Here is an 18,267-nt window from a genome sequence, read left to right on the forward strand (position 1 = left end):
TTGAACTGCAAAGTGAGAGAAACAGGCGTGTTTTGTGAAGCTGAAAATAACTTTGAACCCTGAGATATGAATCACAGTCATCTCTCCCAGCAGGCTATATGCTGACTGCCTCCTTAAGACTACCAACATATACAATCAGCTTCCTCTGTTATGACAGAGCTTTTTTTTTTTTTTTTTTTTTTTTTTCATGTGCACCACTTTGTTTTTGAAAGGTTATTTCCAGATTTCGGAGCAGTGGTATTCTCACTTTAATTTAGTCGTTTTCAGTTCCTCACATCTTTGGGTTAATAAATTGCAAGTCTCTCTCTCCTGGAAGACATTCACAGTGTGGCACCTGGTCTTTCACGTGGGATGTGCCCTAAATAGTGGTGTATCAAATGTGAAAAGAGACAGAGACAAGTTCAGTCCTTGGTTTCTTTTCAGTTCCACGTAGGTAACAGATCACCGTATTGGGCTGGTGTTAATTAGACACAGACTCACTGATCTTCCCTCAGAAAGGTATGTGAAGGGATGGGGGGAATTTCAAAGATGTCCAACCACCCGATCCAACCAGTCTTTGACAGTTGGGTCCTGACAGGCTGGTAGTTATTGATACCATCTTAAAACTAGTAAGCAATGCTATCTTTTGTTCTAAAAGAACAAGAATGATGCTCTGCACACTGTGTTAACATGCATTGTATGTAGCATCCATGCATTAAGTTTGTAGAGGTACAGAGAGTACAGAAGGAGGAAGAAGCCATCTTTTTTTTTTTTTATTGTACAGCGACCTCCATCGATTTGCGGTTCAGTATTCGTGAATTCACCTATTCCTGGATTTTTCTGTGGAACGTAACTTGGATAATTTGCCTATTTGCTGATCATTATTATTATTTTTTTCATAGAGCTAAAATGTTCAATAATTATTTTCATTAGGATGATAGTTTAAAGTATATTTGGTGTTTAAGCTGTTAAAATAGAAAATTATAAACTTTTTTAGAGTGGGGGAGTGGACTGTACTGATGACTGTAAAGTAGTAGTACCTGGGGTTGTAATACAAGTACTCTGAAGTCCTGTTAACTTAATTTGTAAATAATTAATAATAAATTCAAGATAATCAAAAGTAATTCAATTTTATATGTTATTTTTAATATATTTAAGTAAACAGAAATTATTTTTTTCAGCATATTATATGTAACAGATGCATTGGTATATCTGTAACTAACTGTAAATAAAATTGTAAATAAAAATGTGCCAGTGTGCACTGTGAGCACTGTGACTTGCCAAAGAGAAGAGAGGGGGGGAAAAACTGTTGACACATCTAAGTTTCCACCCACATTAAGTTTGTTTTTTTCCCACGTTACATTGTTCTGTAACCAGTAAGTTTTACATGCTAGCTAGCAACAGATTAGATGAGAACCACAACAGGCTCTGTTCAGCACCTACTGCTGACTGTACTTGCTCACTGATTTTTTTTTCTTCTTCTTTTTCCTTCCCCATCGCTCAACATTTGAAACCTTCTTCTAGACTACTTGCAAAGATGTTGAAGCATTTATAAAGTAAACACTACAGACCTAATGACACACTGGATAAGTCTAACTGTGCTTGCTGATGAGACTGGCGTGGAAGTTGTTTGGCTGAGTCTTGTTTTGCAGATTACTTGCGCTTACTGAAGATGCCACTGCAATCAGCCTAAAACTGGAGTGTAAGTGCATCTTCAAACATTGGACTTACAGAAAAGACAAACTGTTCAGCGTTTCCCTCCTGCACCCCTCACCACACATTCTGTGGTGTGTGTGGAAAACAGTTAATGGACACAGAAGGAAAGCAGAGAGTGCATTAAGGCTTGTGTTACTGGGCTATAACAAGGCAACATCGTGTGTGTGTGTGTGTGTGTGTGTGTGTGTGTGTGCGGGCGCGTGTCCTACTCTGGGGTTATCTTCCACGATGGCTTTGGAAATCGGCTCGGACACTTTGGTTTATTGGTGCAGAAGAGCCATGTGGTTACAGTAGCCACGCTCGAGGGGATGCATGCCTTTCTGCAATAACTGCTTCAGCGCACTACGTTTTAATTGCGGCTGCCAGTTCAGTCCTTTATAAACAGAAGACGGCCTACTTCCTTGTTTTTGCGGTTGTGCGGGTGCTTTGCTGCCTTGCGTGTCAGTCAGATGATGTTGGGCTGAAAAACATGTTTGAAAGAGTTGCATTGTTGTGAAATGGAGAGTAAAAAAATTGTTGTATTTTTTTGTGAAGATGGAAGGTGAGATATCAAGAGAGAAAGTCATGAGTGCTTTTGAGGATGGATAAAAGCGATGAAAGAGTAAACAAATGCCTGTGATATAACGCTTGAGTGGGACAATAAGAATTTTACTGAAGGCTCTGAGCGATGAGAAGAGGAAGAAAAGGACTGGGCAAGAGAGGAAACTGCGTTCATCATAGAGAGGCTTAAATTCTCTTGCATGCTTGTTCTCGGTGCTGCCTTGTCTCCTCCCTTTAGTGTTTGGTTTGTGTGTGTGTGTGGGAGAGAGAGACAGGGCTGAGCTCAGTGGCTTGTTGTACCAGGTTTAGTCCGATCAAGACGTGGTAGCAGCGACAAGCTCACGTCCCTCTGCTGACTGACACACGGTACGCATTTCCTCTGTTTCTGTAAGTGAACCTTAACACTGCATCTGTGTCTGCTGGGTTGATTGCAGTTAAAGTTGATCCCAGTGTCGCTTTAGAAGAGCTTTGATCTAGAAGATGCTTTGTTTCTTTGAACTATTGCTGCTGTAAGAGTAAGTCATTTGAAGCTCTACATGTAACTCTTTGTGATAAGGTTTCACACAAAAACACAGAGCCTGCCTTGTTGTTTCCACTCTGTTTGTTTACTTAGTATGTTGTCACTGAATGAAGGCCAACTCTCACTGGCACGCTTTACTCAAGGGCTATGGGTACAGCCAACTCAGATTGTATTGCTTCTGTTGGAGCGGTAATGAAGAGTTAGACGGCTCAGTATGTGTCTTCACAGATTTCTTCTCAAGTGTAAGAATAAGGATGGCTGCTGTAGCTGAAGCATGGATCCACTGAAGCCTAATGACGGGGGTGGGGGGTGGGGTGGGGGACTGACTCTAGTTGGTTGCAAGCAAGCCACAGGCAGGAATACAACTACATTATAACAGCATAATAGCTCCTTAATGCAACCCTCTCAAGTCCAATTAAAACCCTAATGAGGCCTACAATGAGATCACAATGAAGCATTTTTTTTCTTTAAGTCAGATCAATTAACAGCAGAAATGGCAGACCAGATTCTTAATTGTCTGACCATGTGTGTGGCTCATTTAAAGGCAAATTACCCAATTATGTATTGGTGCACTAGAGTTATGTAACAGCAGTGTTTTCCAGGAATGATTGTGTTTCTGTTTAATTATCCCCCCCCCCCTCCTGCAAAAGAAACCCTGCAGGAGTCTTGGATCTATCCAAGGGCTGCAGGCAGCTAGGGCTGGAGTGAATGCAATCAGATTGACAGTACTGGCCAAGGCCTCTGCTTGTTCATTCTGAACAGCTGCTGGAGTCTGGAGCCAGATCTCACGGTGCTGAAACAGGATAAAGGATGAATTGTGAACGCACATTTAGTGAGTATTACACAGAGGTCTTAAGTGACTTTCCAATCCCAAAATCACTCAAAGTCTTGCGTTATCAGATAAATACACTGATCAAAAAAATTAAAGAAAGTCTTGCAAAACGATTTTTTTTCACATTTTCAATGGGACAGTGTAATGTCTGAGGAACTAAAGGATGCCACATCGTTTGATGGAAATGAAAATTCAGAGGGCCACAACAACAATTCGAAATAGTACTCCGTAGTTTGCATGGCTCCCACGTGCTTGTATGCATGCCTGACAACATTGGGGGATGCCCCTAACGAGTCGATGGATGGTGTCTGGTCTGGTGGGATCTCCTTCCAGATCTGGACTAGGGCATCACTGAACTCCTAAACAGTCTGAGGTGCAGCATCAGATAGACTGAAACATAACATCCCAGTGTTCTGTTGGATTTAGGTCAGGCGAGCAGGGGGTAGTCAGTCAGTAGTATCAATTCCATCATTCTCCAGGAACTGCCAGGAACTCTAGCCACACGAGGCCAGGCATTGTCCAGGAGTAACTCAGGACACACTGCACCAGTGTATTGTGTGACAGTGTGTTCAAGATTTCATCCCGATACCTGCAGTCAGGGTGCTGTCCCTCCATGGATATGCTTCCCCAGGCAATCACTGACGTACCACCAAACTGGTCATGCCGAATGATGTTGCTCTCATCTGTGAAAAACACAGGACGCCAGTGGTGGAGCTGCTAATTCTAGTATTATATGGCTAATGCCAGTTGGGCTCCATGGTGCCTGATACAGTAACATAAATATTGATATTTACATTGTTCACATTGTAAGGCACTTTACCAAACTGTATTTATATTTTTGTCCTGGGGCATTTTCATTTTACAAAGAAGCAGGTAGTGTTAGTGGTTGCTAGTAGCAATGTGCTGGACGTTTGCCGTGACAAAGGGGAACTGGGTCGATTTCAGAAATGCTGTTTACCTAAGTCAACTTTCAACAGGCCTATGAAGTTATGTCTGCCTCACCTTGCTTCAGGTTTGTGATGTGCTGTTTTTTTTTTAATAACTTCAATAATTTACCCTGTGTCTGCAACAACTGATTTTTAAGATGCTGAGGTAGCGAAGAACTAGGTGTTCCATGACAGGACTTAACTAATCAATAGGTGCTAGTTATGTCGATCTGTCATAAGAACTCCCTTTCACCTCCCTGCTGCCCCCGGGTCCTGAGTCGTTTCTGCTGTGATAAAACTGAGATTCCATTCCACGTGAAATCCACCCAGTCACCCCCACTTTCTCAGTTTTAAAGACTTGCGTGATGAAATGCTACAATTTAATGAAATGCTGTTGATCACCTGTATCGGGTTTCACATTTCTCCCTCCACATCTCCCGACATGATTGTATAAACTCCTTTATATTGTAAAACCGATATTTTTTTTTAATCTACTTACTTCTGCGACACCTATAAGGGGTTGTTATCAGGCTTAGAGTTAGGAATGGAGAGACAGGATGATGAATAGAAACGCACTGGGATTCTTCCTGCTTGCTCCAGTGTTTCTGCTTAGAATTATCTCTGTATGGATTTCCTGTCTGACCCTCCAATGCTTCCAATTTCCATTGTGTCACACACTACTTCAGTTTATCTCAAGCAGGAGTTACAGCTTACATTTAATTGCAATTGAGCATCTTCCAAGGCATGCTATTTTGTATGGAAATCTAATTTCGACCCTAAAATTTTTTTAAAAATCCAGTGGTGTGCTGAATATATTCAGCAGTCTACACTGTAAACTCTGCTTTATCATAAACAACATTTAGAGTGAAGCAGCACTTAAAGCTATGTTGATCAGCCAGTTGTTGTTTTCTGCCCATCTGGAAATTACTGTCTATCAAGTAATATTTAAAGCCATTGCCTGCTAAGTATCAATTTAAGTGTTTTAAATACAATATTGAGAAAATACTAAAAATGGCAAACATTTAAGAGATTCATTCTCCAACACTGTCACTACTTAAACTATGTAAAGCTGTCAGGTTTGCACTGATCCAAGCATTTGATTTTGGATACACATGTGAACCAGTGCTCATTTTTGTGCAAAGTATTTTCTCAAGCAGAGATTATTAGTGGCGTACAATTGTTATTTTACATCACGGAGTTCATACAGTATGAGGCAGTAACTGTAGATTGTAAGTGGACGGAAAGATTTTTGCCAAAGTTGAGGCGAGGGGAAGACTGAGTCAAAAGTGAGATTCATTCTGAATCATAACACAGTCACATCTTAAGACACAGACTTAATGATGTTTTTAGAATCAGAATAACTCTCAAGTCTCAAAATTGATTTTCAGTGACCATCAGTTATAAATCTCCAAAATAGCATAACCTCTGGAACTTCCTGCAGTAGTTCTCTCTATATTCATGGAGCCATTGCAAATAGGAACTGCTAGTAGCTAATTTGCATACTTTCAGTAGCATCAATAGAAAATCAAAAAGTGAGTTCCAGTGTTCCTCATTGTATCTATAGCAGCATTGTGCTTAATATTTACATTCCTCAAAGTGCCAAATGCAAATAATTTTTATCCCAAGTTTTGTTTTTTAGGTCTCTTTTACACACCGTCTGCTTGTTTCCAGTTGTAGTCCACAGTTTCAAACTTTAACAACAGCCATTCTAAGCAGCTTTTGTTACATCTGTCTGAAAGCTTGGCTCCACTACATGATTAGCATCAGGCAAGGCACAGGTCATTAGAGGAGCATGTATTTCATTCTGAGCTATATCAGAATTTCCAGGGCACAGAGTTGTACTTAAAGACAGCATAATGACACGGCTTGGTTTCAGCAGGGTAATTAACAGGAGCAGATTTGGCCTCACTGTCAGGCAGCCCTGTGGGTCTCCACACCTGCTCCCTATCACAGGGGTGAAAAGCTACCGACTTAAACAGGTTTTGAATTGCATTGGTACTGTATCCGAGCACGCAGTGTTCCACACCTTTCTTTCTAGTATGTAAGCCCAACACCTACAGCTCTCCCAAAGCATTAAACAGAAAATCTTTGTTTAAAGGTTTATACACCTGTGTTTGAGCATGTGGAAATCAAGTGCAGTAAACAAAAACGGACTAGTTTTAGCATTACATCATTGACCAGGAAGGTCAGTGATGTAATACAGATCTCTGTGAGCCCATACCATTAGACGTTTCATTTGCGATGCCTGCTGTAGTTCCACTCCAGTTGTAAATAAGCCACCCTTCGGTCAACGCCCATGAGCACTATCCCATACTGTAGCTCTTTACCTCTGAAGTCGGCCTTTAAGAATAAGAATAAGAATAACTTTTATTTGTCCTGAGGGAAATTCTTTTGTCATGTACATGCTCAAAGCAGCAGGAGAGACAGAGGAACAGGTGACTAAGATATACAATATATACAATAAGAATAGTAGTATACAGTAATATACAGTAGTAGGATAGTGCAAGACATAGTATCAAAAAACTCTAACGAAGTAATATAAATGACTGTATCCTGGAGAATAAATAACTTAACTATCAGTGCAGGCGATTCTAGAAAGTGACATAGTAATGTGCAATAGAATAAAGGGAGTAGCAGTGTATGATGGGGGGATGAAACAAATATTCAATATTCAATAAGGTACTGTTGGGTAATATTGCACGGTCTGAAAAGGAACAGAATAACATTGGTAATAGTCTCAGGAAAATCACCTACAGAGTGAGGAAGAGTTATACAGTCTTATTGCCACCGGCACAAAGGATTTTCTGTGGCGGTCAGTTCTGCATTTCGGGGCAATGAGTCTTTTGCTGCGTTTGCTCCAATGGTCCACCATGGGGGCGTGCATGGGGTGGGAGGGGTTGTCCATGATAGAAAGAAGCTTTTTTAGCATTCTTTTTTAGCCAGGGACCCCACCTCTTTCTGACCGATGTGCCAGACTTTGAAGATACTCTGACAGGACTGCGTGCTGGCCTGCAGTGGTTTCACACTAAGACTGCTGCAGAAGGGATATTTGAGTTTCAGTAGATTTCAGTTTAGAATATTTTACATGATTATAAACAGCGTATTGCACAAATGAGATGTGAAGTACTCTCAGTTATGATGTAACATTTTATTGTACTGCTCCTCTTTATGCAGATATTTCTTTCATCAATCACTTGTGGCAGCCCAGAAACCTCTTTATTGTAAACAAGGAGCAAACTAAGTGTAAGCAGATCTAATGAATGCACTTTGTAACTTTGTAACTATCCAGTGAAACTGGGTTTGTATTCTGAAAAAAAAGTCGCTTTTGAAATTCTATGACACGAAACAAACCTATTATTAGAATAAGTGCTTCTGTGTTGCTTTGATGTTTAATGTAACAGGACTCTTTCTACCATCCATCAGTACGTCTACTAGAAAATCCCTGAACCTGTTAGGTTGTTCCCTTCATGGAGTTTTATTTTAGAGCAGTTAATTAATTCATTAAAAAAATAATAATTTGCTAATCAACAAATTGGTCATTTGTTAAGCAAAATACAGTTGGACTACTAAATTGTCAATTCCACTTAGAAACAAAATATTAATTCTAAAAATAAATCTTAGTTTGTTTTACAGAAGAACAGACAAAATTGACTAACTTTTGTCAATATCAAATAAACTGAGAACTAAAAGGAAATTCTCAATCTCTCCTTGTTGTATAGCTTAGCTATTACCTCAATTGGCTGCTTGAATCCTTCATTTTCGACCGTGTTTTTTGGTAGCATGTCTTTAGCAAGACGGTAGGCTATGGCATTCGTTATGTCGCTATGTCTCTTAGCTTTTTTGTCATATGGTAAGACGCTGGAGAAAGCAGACTCAATTGACTGTTGTTGCTTCGCAGGGATTCTCCTGGTTGTTTTCGATGACGAATTAGCGCTTTTAGTCTACGGAACTTCTCTGGCCCTTCCAATCTCTCCGGCATTGGAACCGTCATCTGTGTTCTCTTCGGTAACCTGGTCACCCAAGCTCTCGGTTGATTTTTCTCTAGCGGGCAAACTCATCTTCTCCATTAACCAGCCGGCACGGTGGCTGGCTGCTTCCCAAACAAATACACATGTGTGGCTTGGCACTTGTGCTGTACGTAACAAGTCAGGTGACGTGACGCTGCGGCTGTGATTGGTTCGGCTATGTGCTACTTAATTTGGATTGGTGGTTAGCACTGTTGCCGCACAGCAAGAAGGTCCTGAGTTCAATTCCAACATCAGGCCGGGGTCTTTCTGTGTGGAGTTTGCATGTTCTCCCCGTGTTTGCGTGGGTTCTCTCCGGGTACTCCGGCTTCCTCCCACCGTCCAAAGACATGCAACTTGTGGGGATAGGTTAATTGGATAAACCAAATTGCCACTAGGTGTGAATGTGCGAGCGAATGTGAGTGTGAATGGTTGTCTGTCCTTGTGTGTTGGCCCTGCGACAGACTGGCGACCTGTCCAGGGTATACCCCGCCTCTCGCCCTATGACAGCTGGGATAGGCTCCAGCGCCCCCCGCAACCCTGAAAAGGAGAAGCGGAAGCGAATGGATGGATGGATGGATGTTCTTTTTTTTTAAGACAGGAAGAGAGAGAGATGAGGTCTATTGCAATAGTTTCATTTTTCTATCGAGAAAAAGTTATTTCGCAATACATATCGTTATCATTCTATCGCCCAGTTCTAGTTGGAGTGTTTTCCCACTTTCCCAGAATCTGTGTATATGAGTCTAAATGGCTCCTGTGCTGTTACCAGCTGGAGCTGCTGTCCTCTGTGTTTGAACGTCAGGAGGTTTCAGTTAGTGCTTATCACGTCAGGAATTAGGTCTTAATTGAATTCACATTCTTTCTACAGCAGTCTATGATGGATAGGACTTGGCATGAACCAGCTTGTATGAGGTTAATCTTTTAAAAATGCATATCTTAATGTCATTATGTAAAAAATGGTTTGCATGCAAGTAAGCTGTCTGTGTGGAGAGCAGAAGAACTGCATTTGCCTAAAAGAAATCTTGAAACCACTGCCTATTGTCTGGTGATGACTTAGCATTTTATTGGTAAAGTTTATCTATGATGACTGGAACATTACAACAAAATTTGAACTGTTCACTCTCCTGATATACTGCATCCATCCATCTTTATTTATAAAGCACTTTGTGTCACCTGTGGTTGTTTTAAAGTGCTGTACATTGGAATAAAAAACATAAGATATATAGATAAGGTAAATCCATAAATTAAAAAAAATCAAATTAAAAAGAAAAACTCGCTGGGGCTGAAAGCCAAAGAATAAAAATGGGTTTTAAGATGTGGTTTTTACTGGCTAAAGAAACTAACCAGTGAGCTAACAACCACTGGGTTCCCAGACTGGTTGGTTTTGTTCAGTTGCAGAGTCTACAAATAAGAAACGTGATATAACCATACAGTGTTTTTTCTGATAATAAATGATGAGTTTCATTTGCAGTTTATTGGCTGGGGGAGGGTTTTTATAGACAGTACAAGTTCTGGGAAAAGAGGGTGAGGTGTTTTTATGAGGAACTCTTCAGTTAGTAAACTATTTGAAGTGCTGAAAGCACATTAGCACATTCATTTCTAAACTCCTTTGTTGATATACACTATGCAATATGTGTAGTGTAAGTGTGAACGCGATCATTAGCCCACTAACAGTAGTGATTAAGCCAGAGTCACAACAACTGCTGTTACATATTAGCAGTGATAGCTAATATGAAAGGTTTTTCTTCACTTCATGTCTTAACCATGCAGTGGTTTTCTTAAAAATTAAATAATGAGTTTTGTTTGCAGCTCTTCAGGTTTAGCATGCTTAGTAATTATTTAGTAATCAGTTGTTTTGGTGTCTTTCAGCTTGTTGTTTTGCTTTTACAGCCCACAGCTTTACTGTTTGGGTTTCAGGATATGAGGCGGCTGCTAAGTTAAGGAAGTGGAGAGCAAAAAGGAGCTAAAAGGACAGTCTGTAGGACTTGGATTGCTATCCGTAAGCTCTCAAATGCTCGGTCTTGCTATTGGGACTAGAGAAATCCTATCTGTGTGGGGAGGGTGTGCGTGTGTGCACTGCAATAGCATGCACAATGCTGTTGAAAAAACACAAGCATAACATTCAAATGGAGAAACTCACAGTTTCGATTGCTAAGCTCCTTCTTAATTGAATAAAATGTGTATGTATGTTAATGGTCAAGTTGAATTTATGAAATGCTCAGAGACGTTTTAGTTTTAGTAATCTCCAGTACTTTTAAAATCTTAACAATATTATTCCTGCTGATCCAAGACACAATTATAAATCAGTGCTGTGCTGTTTAATTCTAAGCCTCTGTCCGCTAACATATTAGCTGAATCAAGAGGAATATAATTCTGGATTGTTATTGATCTAAACCAGCATATTTGTATCTAAAGAGGAATTGTTAAGTATGCTATGAACGGGACTAGTTTATGTAAATACCCTGCCATGGCCTGAGATCATAACTATATCACAACACCGTGGAACATAAGAGATTTTAGAGCCACATGTTACACAACACTCTCCTTCACTGGCAGGATCTTGGTTAGGAGCAGTGAAGTGAGAGGGCAGTGTTGCCTTCATGTGTCACCTTTTTATATTTCAAATGCAATATAAAGGCTACACATCGACAGACATGAGCTGTGCATGTGACATTTCAAAATATCAGCTTTTATACAAAATAAACTAAGAGTTTCATACAGTAACAATCATTGCTACTTGGAGCTTTAAAAATAGCTGCCAGTGATGACTCAGCCATCCAGCAGCAGTCTAGCACCTGGAAACCTGCAGCTCTGTCTCTGTCGCTCCCTATTGAGATTTTTTAGCCTCTGTAATTGTGTGTCTTTCTTCAGTGACAAACACCTTCGTGGCTTCTAACATACAGGCTGTGGATTTTTTCAGGATATTTATAGCTTGACTACACAGAAGAGTTTTAGGCTGCTTTTTAGGTTTTGACTTCATAACAGTATTTTGATCCTAGTAACTAAAGGTGCCTTTCAGATATAGGGGAAAAAACTGTCGGTATTTTTTTCTTTCCTTGCTGCTAAAAAGAAACTGGGTCAGAACTTGCTGCGAGTAATGTTTTAACATTATGTAATATGCCATGGCATTTTATCCTGAATTAGCACTCCATCCTTTCACAGGCAGAGACGGGGGTTTGGGGCCATGTTTCCTGTCTAGGTTTGGAAGCTTCGGTGCGTTCTGATTGGGTGGAATCTGTTTAGGTAGTTACATCATCACCTTTAATAGCTGTATGAATATGGATGAGCATTTGTTTTGCCAGCGTTGTGTAGATAAGCCTGAGTGTTCTTAATACACTGCCTCCGTTTATGTAGGAGTTGGGTTTGTTCTGAATAAATGTGGAAATGGGCAAAATTAGCGTTGTCTCTAAGTTTGTGCCTCTTCCCCAGACGCAAGTCCTTAAATGTTGGATATTTGGCTATACAGATTTTAACCACATACTGTTACTGTTATCTGAAAGTTGATTTAATTCATTAAAGACTAATAATCTCAAAATCGTTTCTTGCAAAGTGTAAAAAGCCCAGATGCTTTGCTCTGTGTCTGTGGTTAAAATGTATTTCAGTTTTCTCTCACAGCATCTGCTGCAGTGTTCTTGTTTGTCATGTCATCGGCACAGCAAGCTGCTGGCTTTGAAATGAAAACGAGATGAAAAGAGTCGGACAGTAAAATGTCACCTTGCATTTCAGCCCCTCTAAAAGGGAGCTGGACACCTTGAACGTTGCCCCCGTCTTTGTTTTCTTCATTAATTCAAACAAGGTTGTCTGGTGTCATCCAGTTATGTCTGTGGCTGGGGTTGAAGTACAGGCTTGACTTGCACATCTATTGTGTTTGATCCAAAGTAGGTGAGCTGTCATCAAGAGTCTATCTTTTTATTTGCATTTGCCTTAATCAAACACAGTAAGCTATTGCAACAATAGCTGCCAATGTTTTCTTTATTTTCAGACTGTGAGAACTCTTCAGGTTCTTACAGTATTACATGTGCGTCTGTGATCGTGCACACAAAATTGTGATTGCTCAACTCAGGTTTATCTGAGATCTGTTTTGATTAACACGTCAGTGGAAACTGAAACACTACCCGCATGAAAATATTATGATGATGATTTGTCTCTTGCAATATAAGGCTGACGGGGTCGGAATTTTTATTCTCTCTGATGATGGGAATTGTCACTGACAGTAAAATGTACACATATCTAAAATCCATCTACTTTAGTGAAGGATTTTGGACATCTTATGATGCACATGTTAACGCATACATTAATACATCAACACTAGCTTATTGCAGATCTTGGTGTCAGTGGATATGCAGTGAGTTCCTCCTCAGGTCCAGCCTGTGAGTATAGTCACTGCAGTGGAAGTGCAGCAGACATTGCTTAGTTTGCTCATCAGAGAGCTCTTACTGAGCTCCTGTAAATGGCCCCAGATAGTATGCATTGTTTTTTTTACATTAGTATAAGTTTATGTTGAGAAAATACTGCTGACTATATATGATTTGGTATGATATATATTTGGCATACAAATGCTGATATGTGTATGAGCTTCAAAAAATCCAATGTGCATTAGAGCAGCGGTCTCCAACCCCTGGGCCACGGATCGGGACCGGTCCGTGAGTCGTTTGGTACAGGGCTGTGAGAGTTGAAGCTCGGGTGTGAAATTCAGGGTTTTTAGCGGTTTTTAGCCTTATTTTTTTTATAGTTTTTATCGTTAACTCGATTTCCCTGGGTCTTTTCCAGTGTGTTATCAATAAATCTTCTTTTTTTGGTACCGGTACTGGTTTTATTTTGTTGTATTTATCTGCAACACCTTAAAGGTTGGTCTGTGAAAATATTGTCGGACATAAACTGGTCTGTGGCGCAAAAAAGGTTGGGGGCTGCTGCTTTAGAGCATAGTAAGTGTTAAGAGACTGGGAATGGAATTTAGTATCAAAAGTTTCCAAACCAAACATGGTTATCAGCTGCCAGCTTTCCCAGAGTCTAATTTCAGTTGTGCGTGTGTGTGTGTGTGCGTGCGTGCGTGTGTGTGTGTGTGTGTGTGTGTGTGTGTGTGTGTGTGTGTGTGTGTGTGTGTGTGTTAGGGCTGCCACAAACGATTATTTTGATAGTTGACTAGTCACCGATTATTTTTGCGATTAGTCGACTAATCAGATCATGCATCCATTGAACGTAAAACGTACAGCTTATTGCACCAGCATGCATCTGCTCTTATATAACTATCATTAGCTTACAGCTAGAGCAGGGCAATATGGTCAAAAATGTATATCACGATATATATTTGAAAATTTGCGATAACGATATAACTGACGATATAATTTCTGCGAGACAAAATACAACTCCACAACTTGACTAGCGCAAAAAAAACCCCCATCCATTTATTTTCACTTAAACAAGCAGCTGTTTTTTATGTGCATTAAAGCTACATAAAAATTTAACAGTGCAAATGCAAATTCCTTGCTGAAAGTTTAACCAAAAGGCATTTCCAGTAGAAATGGGCTGACATATCCTGAGCATAACCATGTATAATATCCACTGAAGTTAAAAAGAGGTGCTTTGCAACATTAAACTGCAGTGTGCCAAATAAAAAAAGTCAAACACGTATTTTTCGGACCATAAGGTGCACGGGATTATAAAGCAGATTAAGCGAAACAAAGCAGTCAGATAAATCAAACTTTATTCAACTCATTCTTCTTGCTTCCTCCACTTCTGTACCATTGATTCATTAATGCTGTATTCTATCACAGCTGCTCTATTCCCGTGTTTTTGCAGTATATTAATGACTAACCTCATAGTGTGGATGAATTTTCTCAGTTGTTCTCCTGACTGAAGTTTGGTCCTTTTACAGCATCCTGCCATGCGATTGCATTTGTCTCTAACCATCAGGAACCTTCACGTTTCCACTTTTATCGAGTGGAAAAGTGTTAGCGTTCATCCTCCAGCTTCACTGTTTATGTTATGCTAACATAGCTGTGTCACTAGCGATCACGTAGCACATCATTATATATCAGCTAGCCCAACTTCAGTAACCCTACAAACGTCACTGCTGTTTAGTTTTCTGTCTTCATTTATGTTGGAAGTGATAGCAGAGCTGTACATTTGAATTTTTCAGAAATCTCTCAGTCAGAACATGCTATATCATGCTTAGGTAACTAGCGAAACTAGCGAGCTAACTTCCGCTAACTTCTAACTCCGTTAAATGTAATAAATTCTGTTTTCATGGATGCCTGGATGTTAAGCTTCATAGTTACACCTGGTAAAGCAGCAATGCTGATTGTTTTATTAAAGATGAAAGAATTTAGACAGTTTTTAACTCTCAGTGATGCTGCAGTGTTCATTTGACTGTGGGACCTGAAGTGGAGGGAGTTTAGGACCCAGGTTACTCCTAGATTTACGAGCCCCTTAGTCTGACAAATATGGCAATAACGACGCCAGCTTGCATGTTCTACAAAAAAAAAGTGCTTTGTCCGTCAGATACACAACAAACACCAAACCAGTTCCACATCACTGAAGTGGCACAATTTTTACAAACCAATTCTGGTTCATCACTGCGCATGCACGTTTTACATGCGCGATATTTCATTTTCTTATCGTTGCCTAACATTGTACCGGTATTACCGTGAACGGTATAATATGGCCCAGCCCTACTTACAGCTAACAGCAGTTTAAGGTATGTGCTAACTAAAAATAAAGACAAGATGATAGTTTATTGAATTTAAATGAAATTTGCAGATTGTTTCGGTGGAGTCTCAGCCGTCTGCTCCTTGCTGTCTAAAATATAACAGGACACCAGAGTAGGGGTGGGTTTTAATAATCGATTCATCGATTAAAATCGATTCTGGCTTGGATAACATGAAATCGATTCATTAAAATCCTGAATCGATTTTTTAATATAAATTTATTTTGCCCAAAACGCCAGAATCTCAGGTGAAACCTCACAAAATTTCAACAACCACCAAACAGCTCAGACAGTAAATGAGAGCAGGTACACGGATTCTGCACAAGGACGTAAACACACAGCGCGGACCGGCGGATCAGAATCAGTGAGATGTCACTTTTCTCACCCGACGGGCGCTGCCGCTTTAAGCGGCTGCGCGCGCTCCCGCGGACGGCAATCACTTTCTGGCAGACAATCACTTTTTGGCACAACAACTGCACGGACACGGTCGGGACTGAAAGCTGACAGCCCGCTGATTCTGATGTTTCGGCAGGTCCGCGCTTTGTGTTCACGCCCTTTTTGCGCTGATTCTAAAGCTGTTAGTTTTATCTCTCCAAACAATATTGACTGAACCAGCAGCAAAAGAAGATCCAAACTACGCTTCACATAAACATCGTCATGAAATCACTCTGACTTTTACTGTTTTGCTTCCACCATGATAAAATCACACTTCATACACAGCTCCCTCCCCCTCTCTCTCCCTCTCTCTCTCTCTGTACTTCAAGAACAGTTTCCCGTCTAAAAATCTGTTTTCTGCATTATTCGCTTGCTTGTTACGCACAAGTCTACCGTTGTTTACAGCGCTGTCGGCCGCTGTTTTTTTTTTTTTTTTTCGTTTTACATACTTCCGAAAAGAAAACCTAATTTCTGCCATTCAATACTGAACAAATTTAAACTTTTTAAAATTATGCAAAATGCAAAACGCTTAGTGTCTCTAATAAAACCGCTGTAACGTCAGAGGTAACGTTCATATGTTGATTATTAGTTTTCTTTCGTTTTTGATGTACTGCAGAATATTTTTATAAAATCCCAGGCCAGGAAAACCACCTTCATGTTTTTCTGTGTTTTATCTTCAGCTACTTTGACACAAAGGCATCTGCTGTGACGCTCACACCTTTGATAAAGTCTTGCGTCTGTCAGCTTCCTTTTTATAGATACAAAGATATGTAAATGTACTGATCTGAATTATAATATTTCTGACTGTCAAAATTTCCCAGATTCAAATCGAATTGAATCGAATCGAATTGAATCGAATCGTGGATCGAATCGATTCGGGACCTTGTGAATCAGAAACGAATCGATTCTAGAAATCAGTGACGATACCCAGCCCTACACCGGAGTATATTCTCGAGCATCTCACACTTCTAATCAGTTGTCTGCTTGACGTTTATTCAGCTGTATAAAAACTATAACTTTAATCTCAGCCAAACCGATTTACTGAAGAACAAATAAAATGCTAAAAAAAAGCCAAACAATATCATTTTTAAGTTGTCTAAGTGACTTATATATCATGTTTAACCTGAGTAGCGAAAGACAGCGGTGGGTTTGAAAATGATTTGCCGGGAGTCCGGTGTTCTCACCGGCTCTAGTGAGCCTTCAACCCCGGCTAGCTATCGAGCTGGTGGGTAACGGACATGTCCGAAAACGTTGGAGCGCTTTTGAAAATATGCGGTGTCTTGATAAACTGAGCAGATATTTGAGGTTTACACAGCTACATTCTCGCCTGAAAATATGTTAAACGTTTATTTTGTGACCCAGAAAGAATAATAAGAGTAACATTAAAACTAACTAGCTGCCGCCATTGTTGGAAACTGAGCAGGGCCGCGCTATGAATTCTGGGACACTGCTTCTTCTTCTTCGGGGTTTAACGGCAGCTGGCATCCTTGTACATGCAGTGCTGCCATCTTCTGTTTCAGTCTGTCATTACACTCTTAAATCCTACTACTTATTCCTGCGTCTTTTGGGATCTTGCAAAGCTTCAAACGACGCGTCGACTATTAAATTAGTCGTCGACGATTTTGATAGTCAACGTAATCGTGACTAGTCGACTAATCGTGGCAGCCCTAGTGCGTGTGTGCATGTGTGCGTGTGTGTTTCAGCTACTAGTATCACTCATAGCTTCACTCAGGGTGATTTTTAGGTTGCCAATATACAATGTCAAAAAAAGCTGCTTTGTGGTGTTAGAGAAATGAACAACAGGGGCACTGGTGGGGCAACAATGAGATTACTCCCAAAACACTAACGGTTTTACAGGTGGAGGACATTTTTCCCTCCTCGTCTTTTGTCATTATTTTTGCATTAGTTTTGCATTTGGATCATATCAGTGTTACTAGTGGCAGGATGAGGCGATACCTGGACTCTAGCACAGATAGTCCAACTCCTCCAGGCACATCAAAATGTGCCATGGCTGGAGGATTTGTTGCGTCTCCCACCGCAGTCTCAAGATTACTCACATTACTCAGTCCAAATCAGTATTCAGCATGTCGCCATTGAGATCTGATGTGTTTTCAACGTGTTCCTTTAGTTTTGGGGGGTTTTTTTGAGCAGTTTAATAGTGTAATATTAATTATCATGATTGTGAGAATATTATTTTACAGATGATTCTCAGTAAAATAATTGCAGTGCATTGCAATATACAGAGAAATGCTAAAAATCCTTCTGGCTTTAAAACTGTGAGTTTTCAAAATGGGCTCATGTGTGGTGAAATGCCCTCGATCCTTTATAAGTAAGTAAGTAAAATTTTATTTATATAGCACCTTTCAAGATAAAAATCACAAAGTGCTTCACAGAAGCTAAAACCTAAAAATAAAAATAAACCAAAAGCAAGTTTAAAAAGATGACTTTTTAGCTGCTTTTTAAAAGCGACCACAGAGTCCACAGATCTCAGGCTCAAAGGGAGAGAGTTCCACAATCTGGGGGCCACAGTTACAAAAGCTTTGTCGCCTTTTGTTTTGAGACTCGTGTGTTGGACAACCAGCAAGCCCTGATCACATGACCTCAGGGAC

At 40.2% G+C, this 18,267-nt stretch overlaps 1 protein-coding gene across 7 annotated transcripts in view; it reads left to right on the plus strand.

Moving 5' to 3' along the window:
• Nucleotides 1-18,267, plus strand: part of osbpl8 (oxysterol binding protein-like 8) — a 78,273-nt gene that overhangs the window by 16,809 nt on the left and 43,197 nt on the right. The window contains exon 1 of one of the 7 annotated variants that reach the window (XM_019346997.1): nucleotides 2,510-2,601. The exons of 4 other annotated variants lie outside the window; for them this stretch is intronic. Coding sequence is in view for 1 of the 3 variants with exons in the window: in XM_019346995.2 (XP_019202540.1) it covers nucleotides 3,566-3,572 (7 nt within the window). In the remaining 2 variants the exon portion in view is untranslated. 2 more of the 7 variants (XM_019346998.2, XM_019346995.2) reach the window with 2 other exon arrangements.

This window comes from Oreochromis niloticus, linkage group LG17 (assembly GCF_001858045.2).
Source record: "Oreochromis niloticus isolate F11D_XX linkage group LG17, O_niloticus_UMD_NMBU, whole genome shotgun sequence".
Taxonomy (NCBI): Eukaryota; Metazoa; Chordata; class Actinopteri; order Cichliformes; family Cichlidae; genus Oreochromis; species Oreochromis niloticus.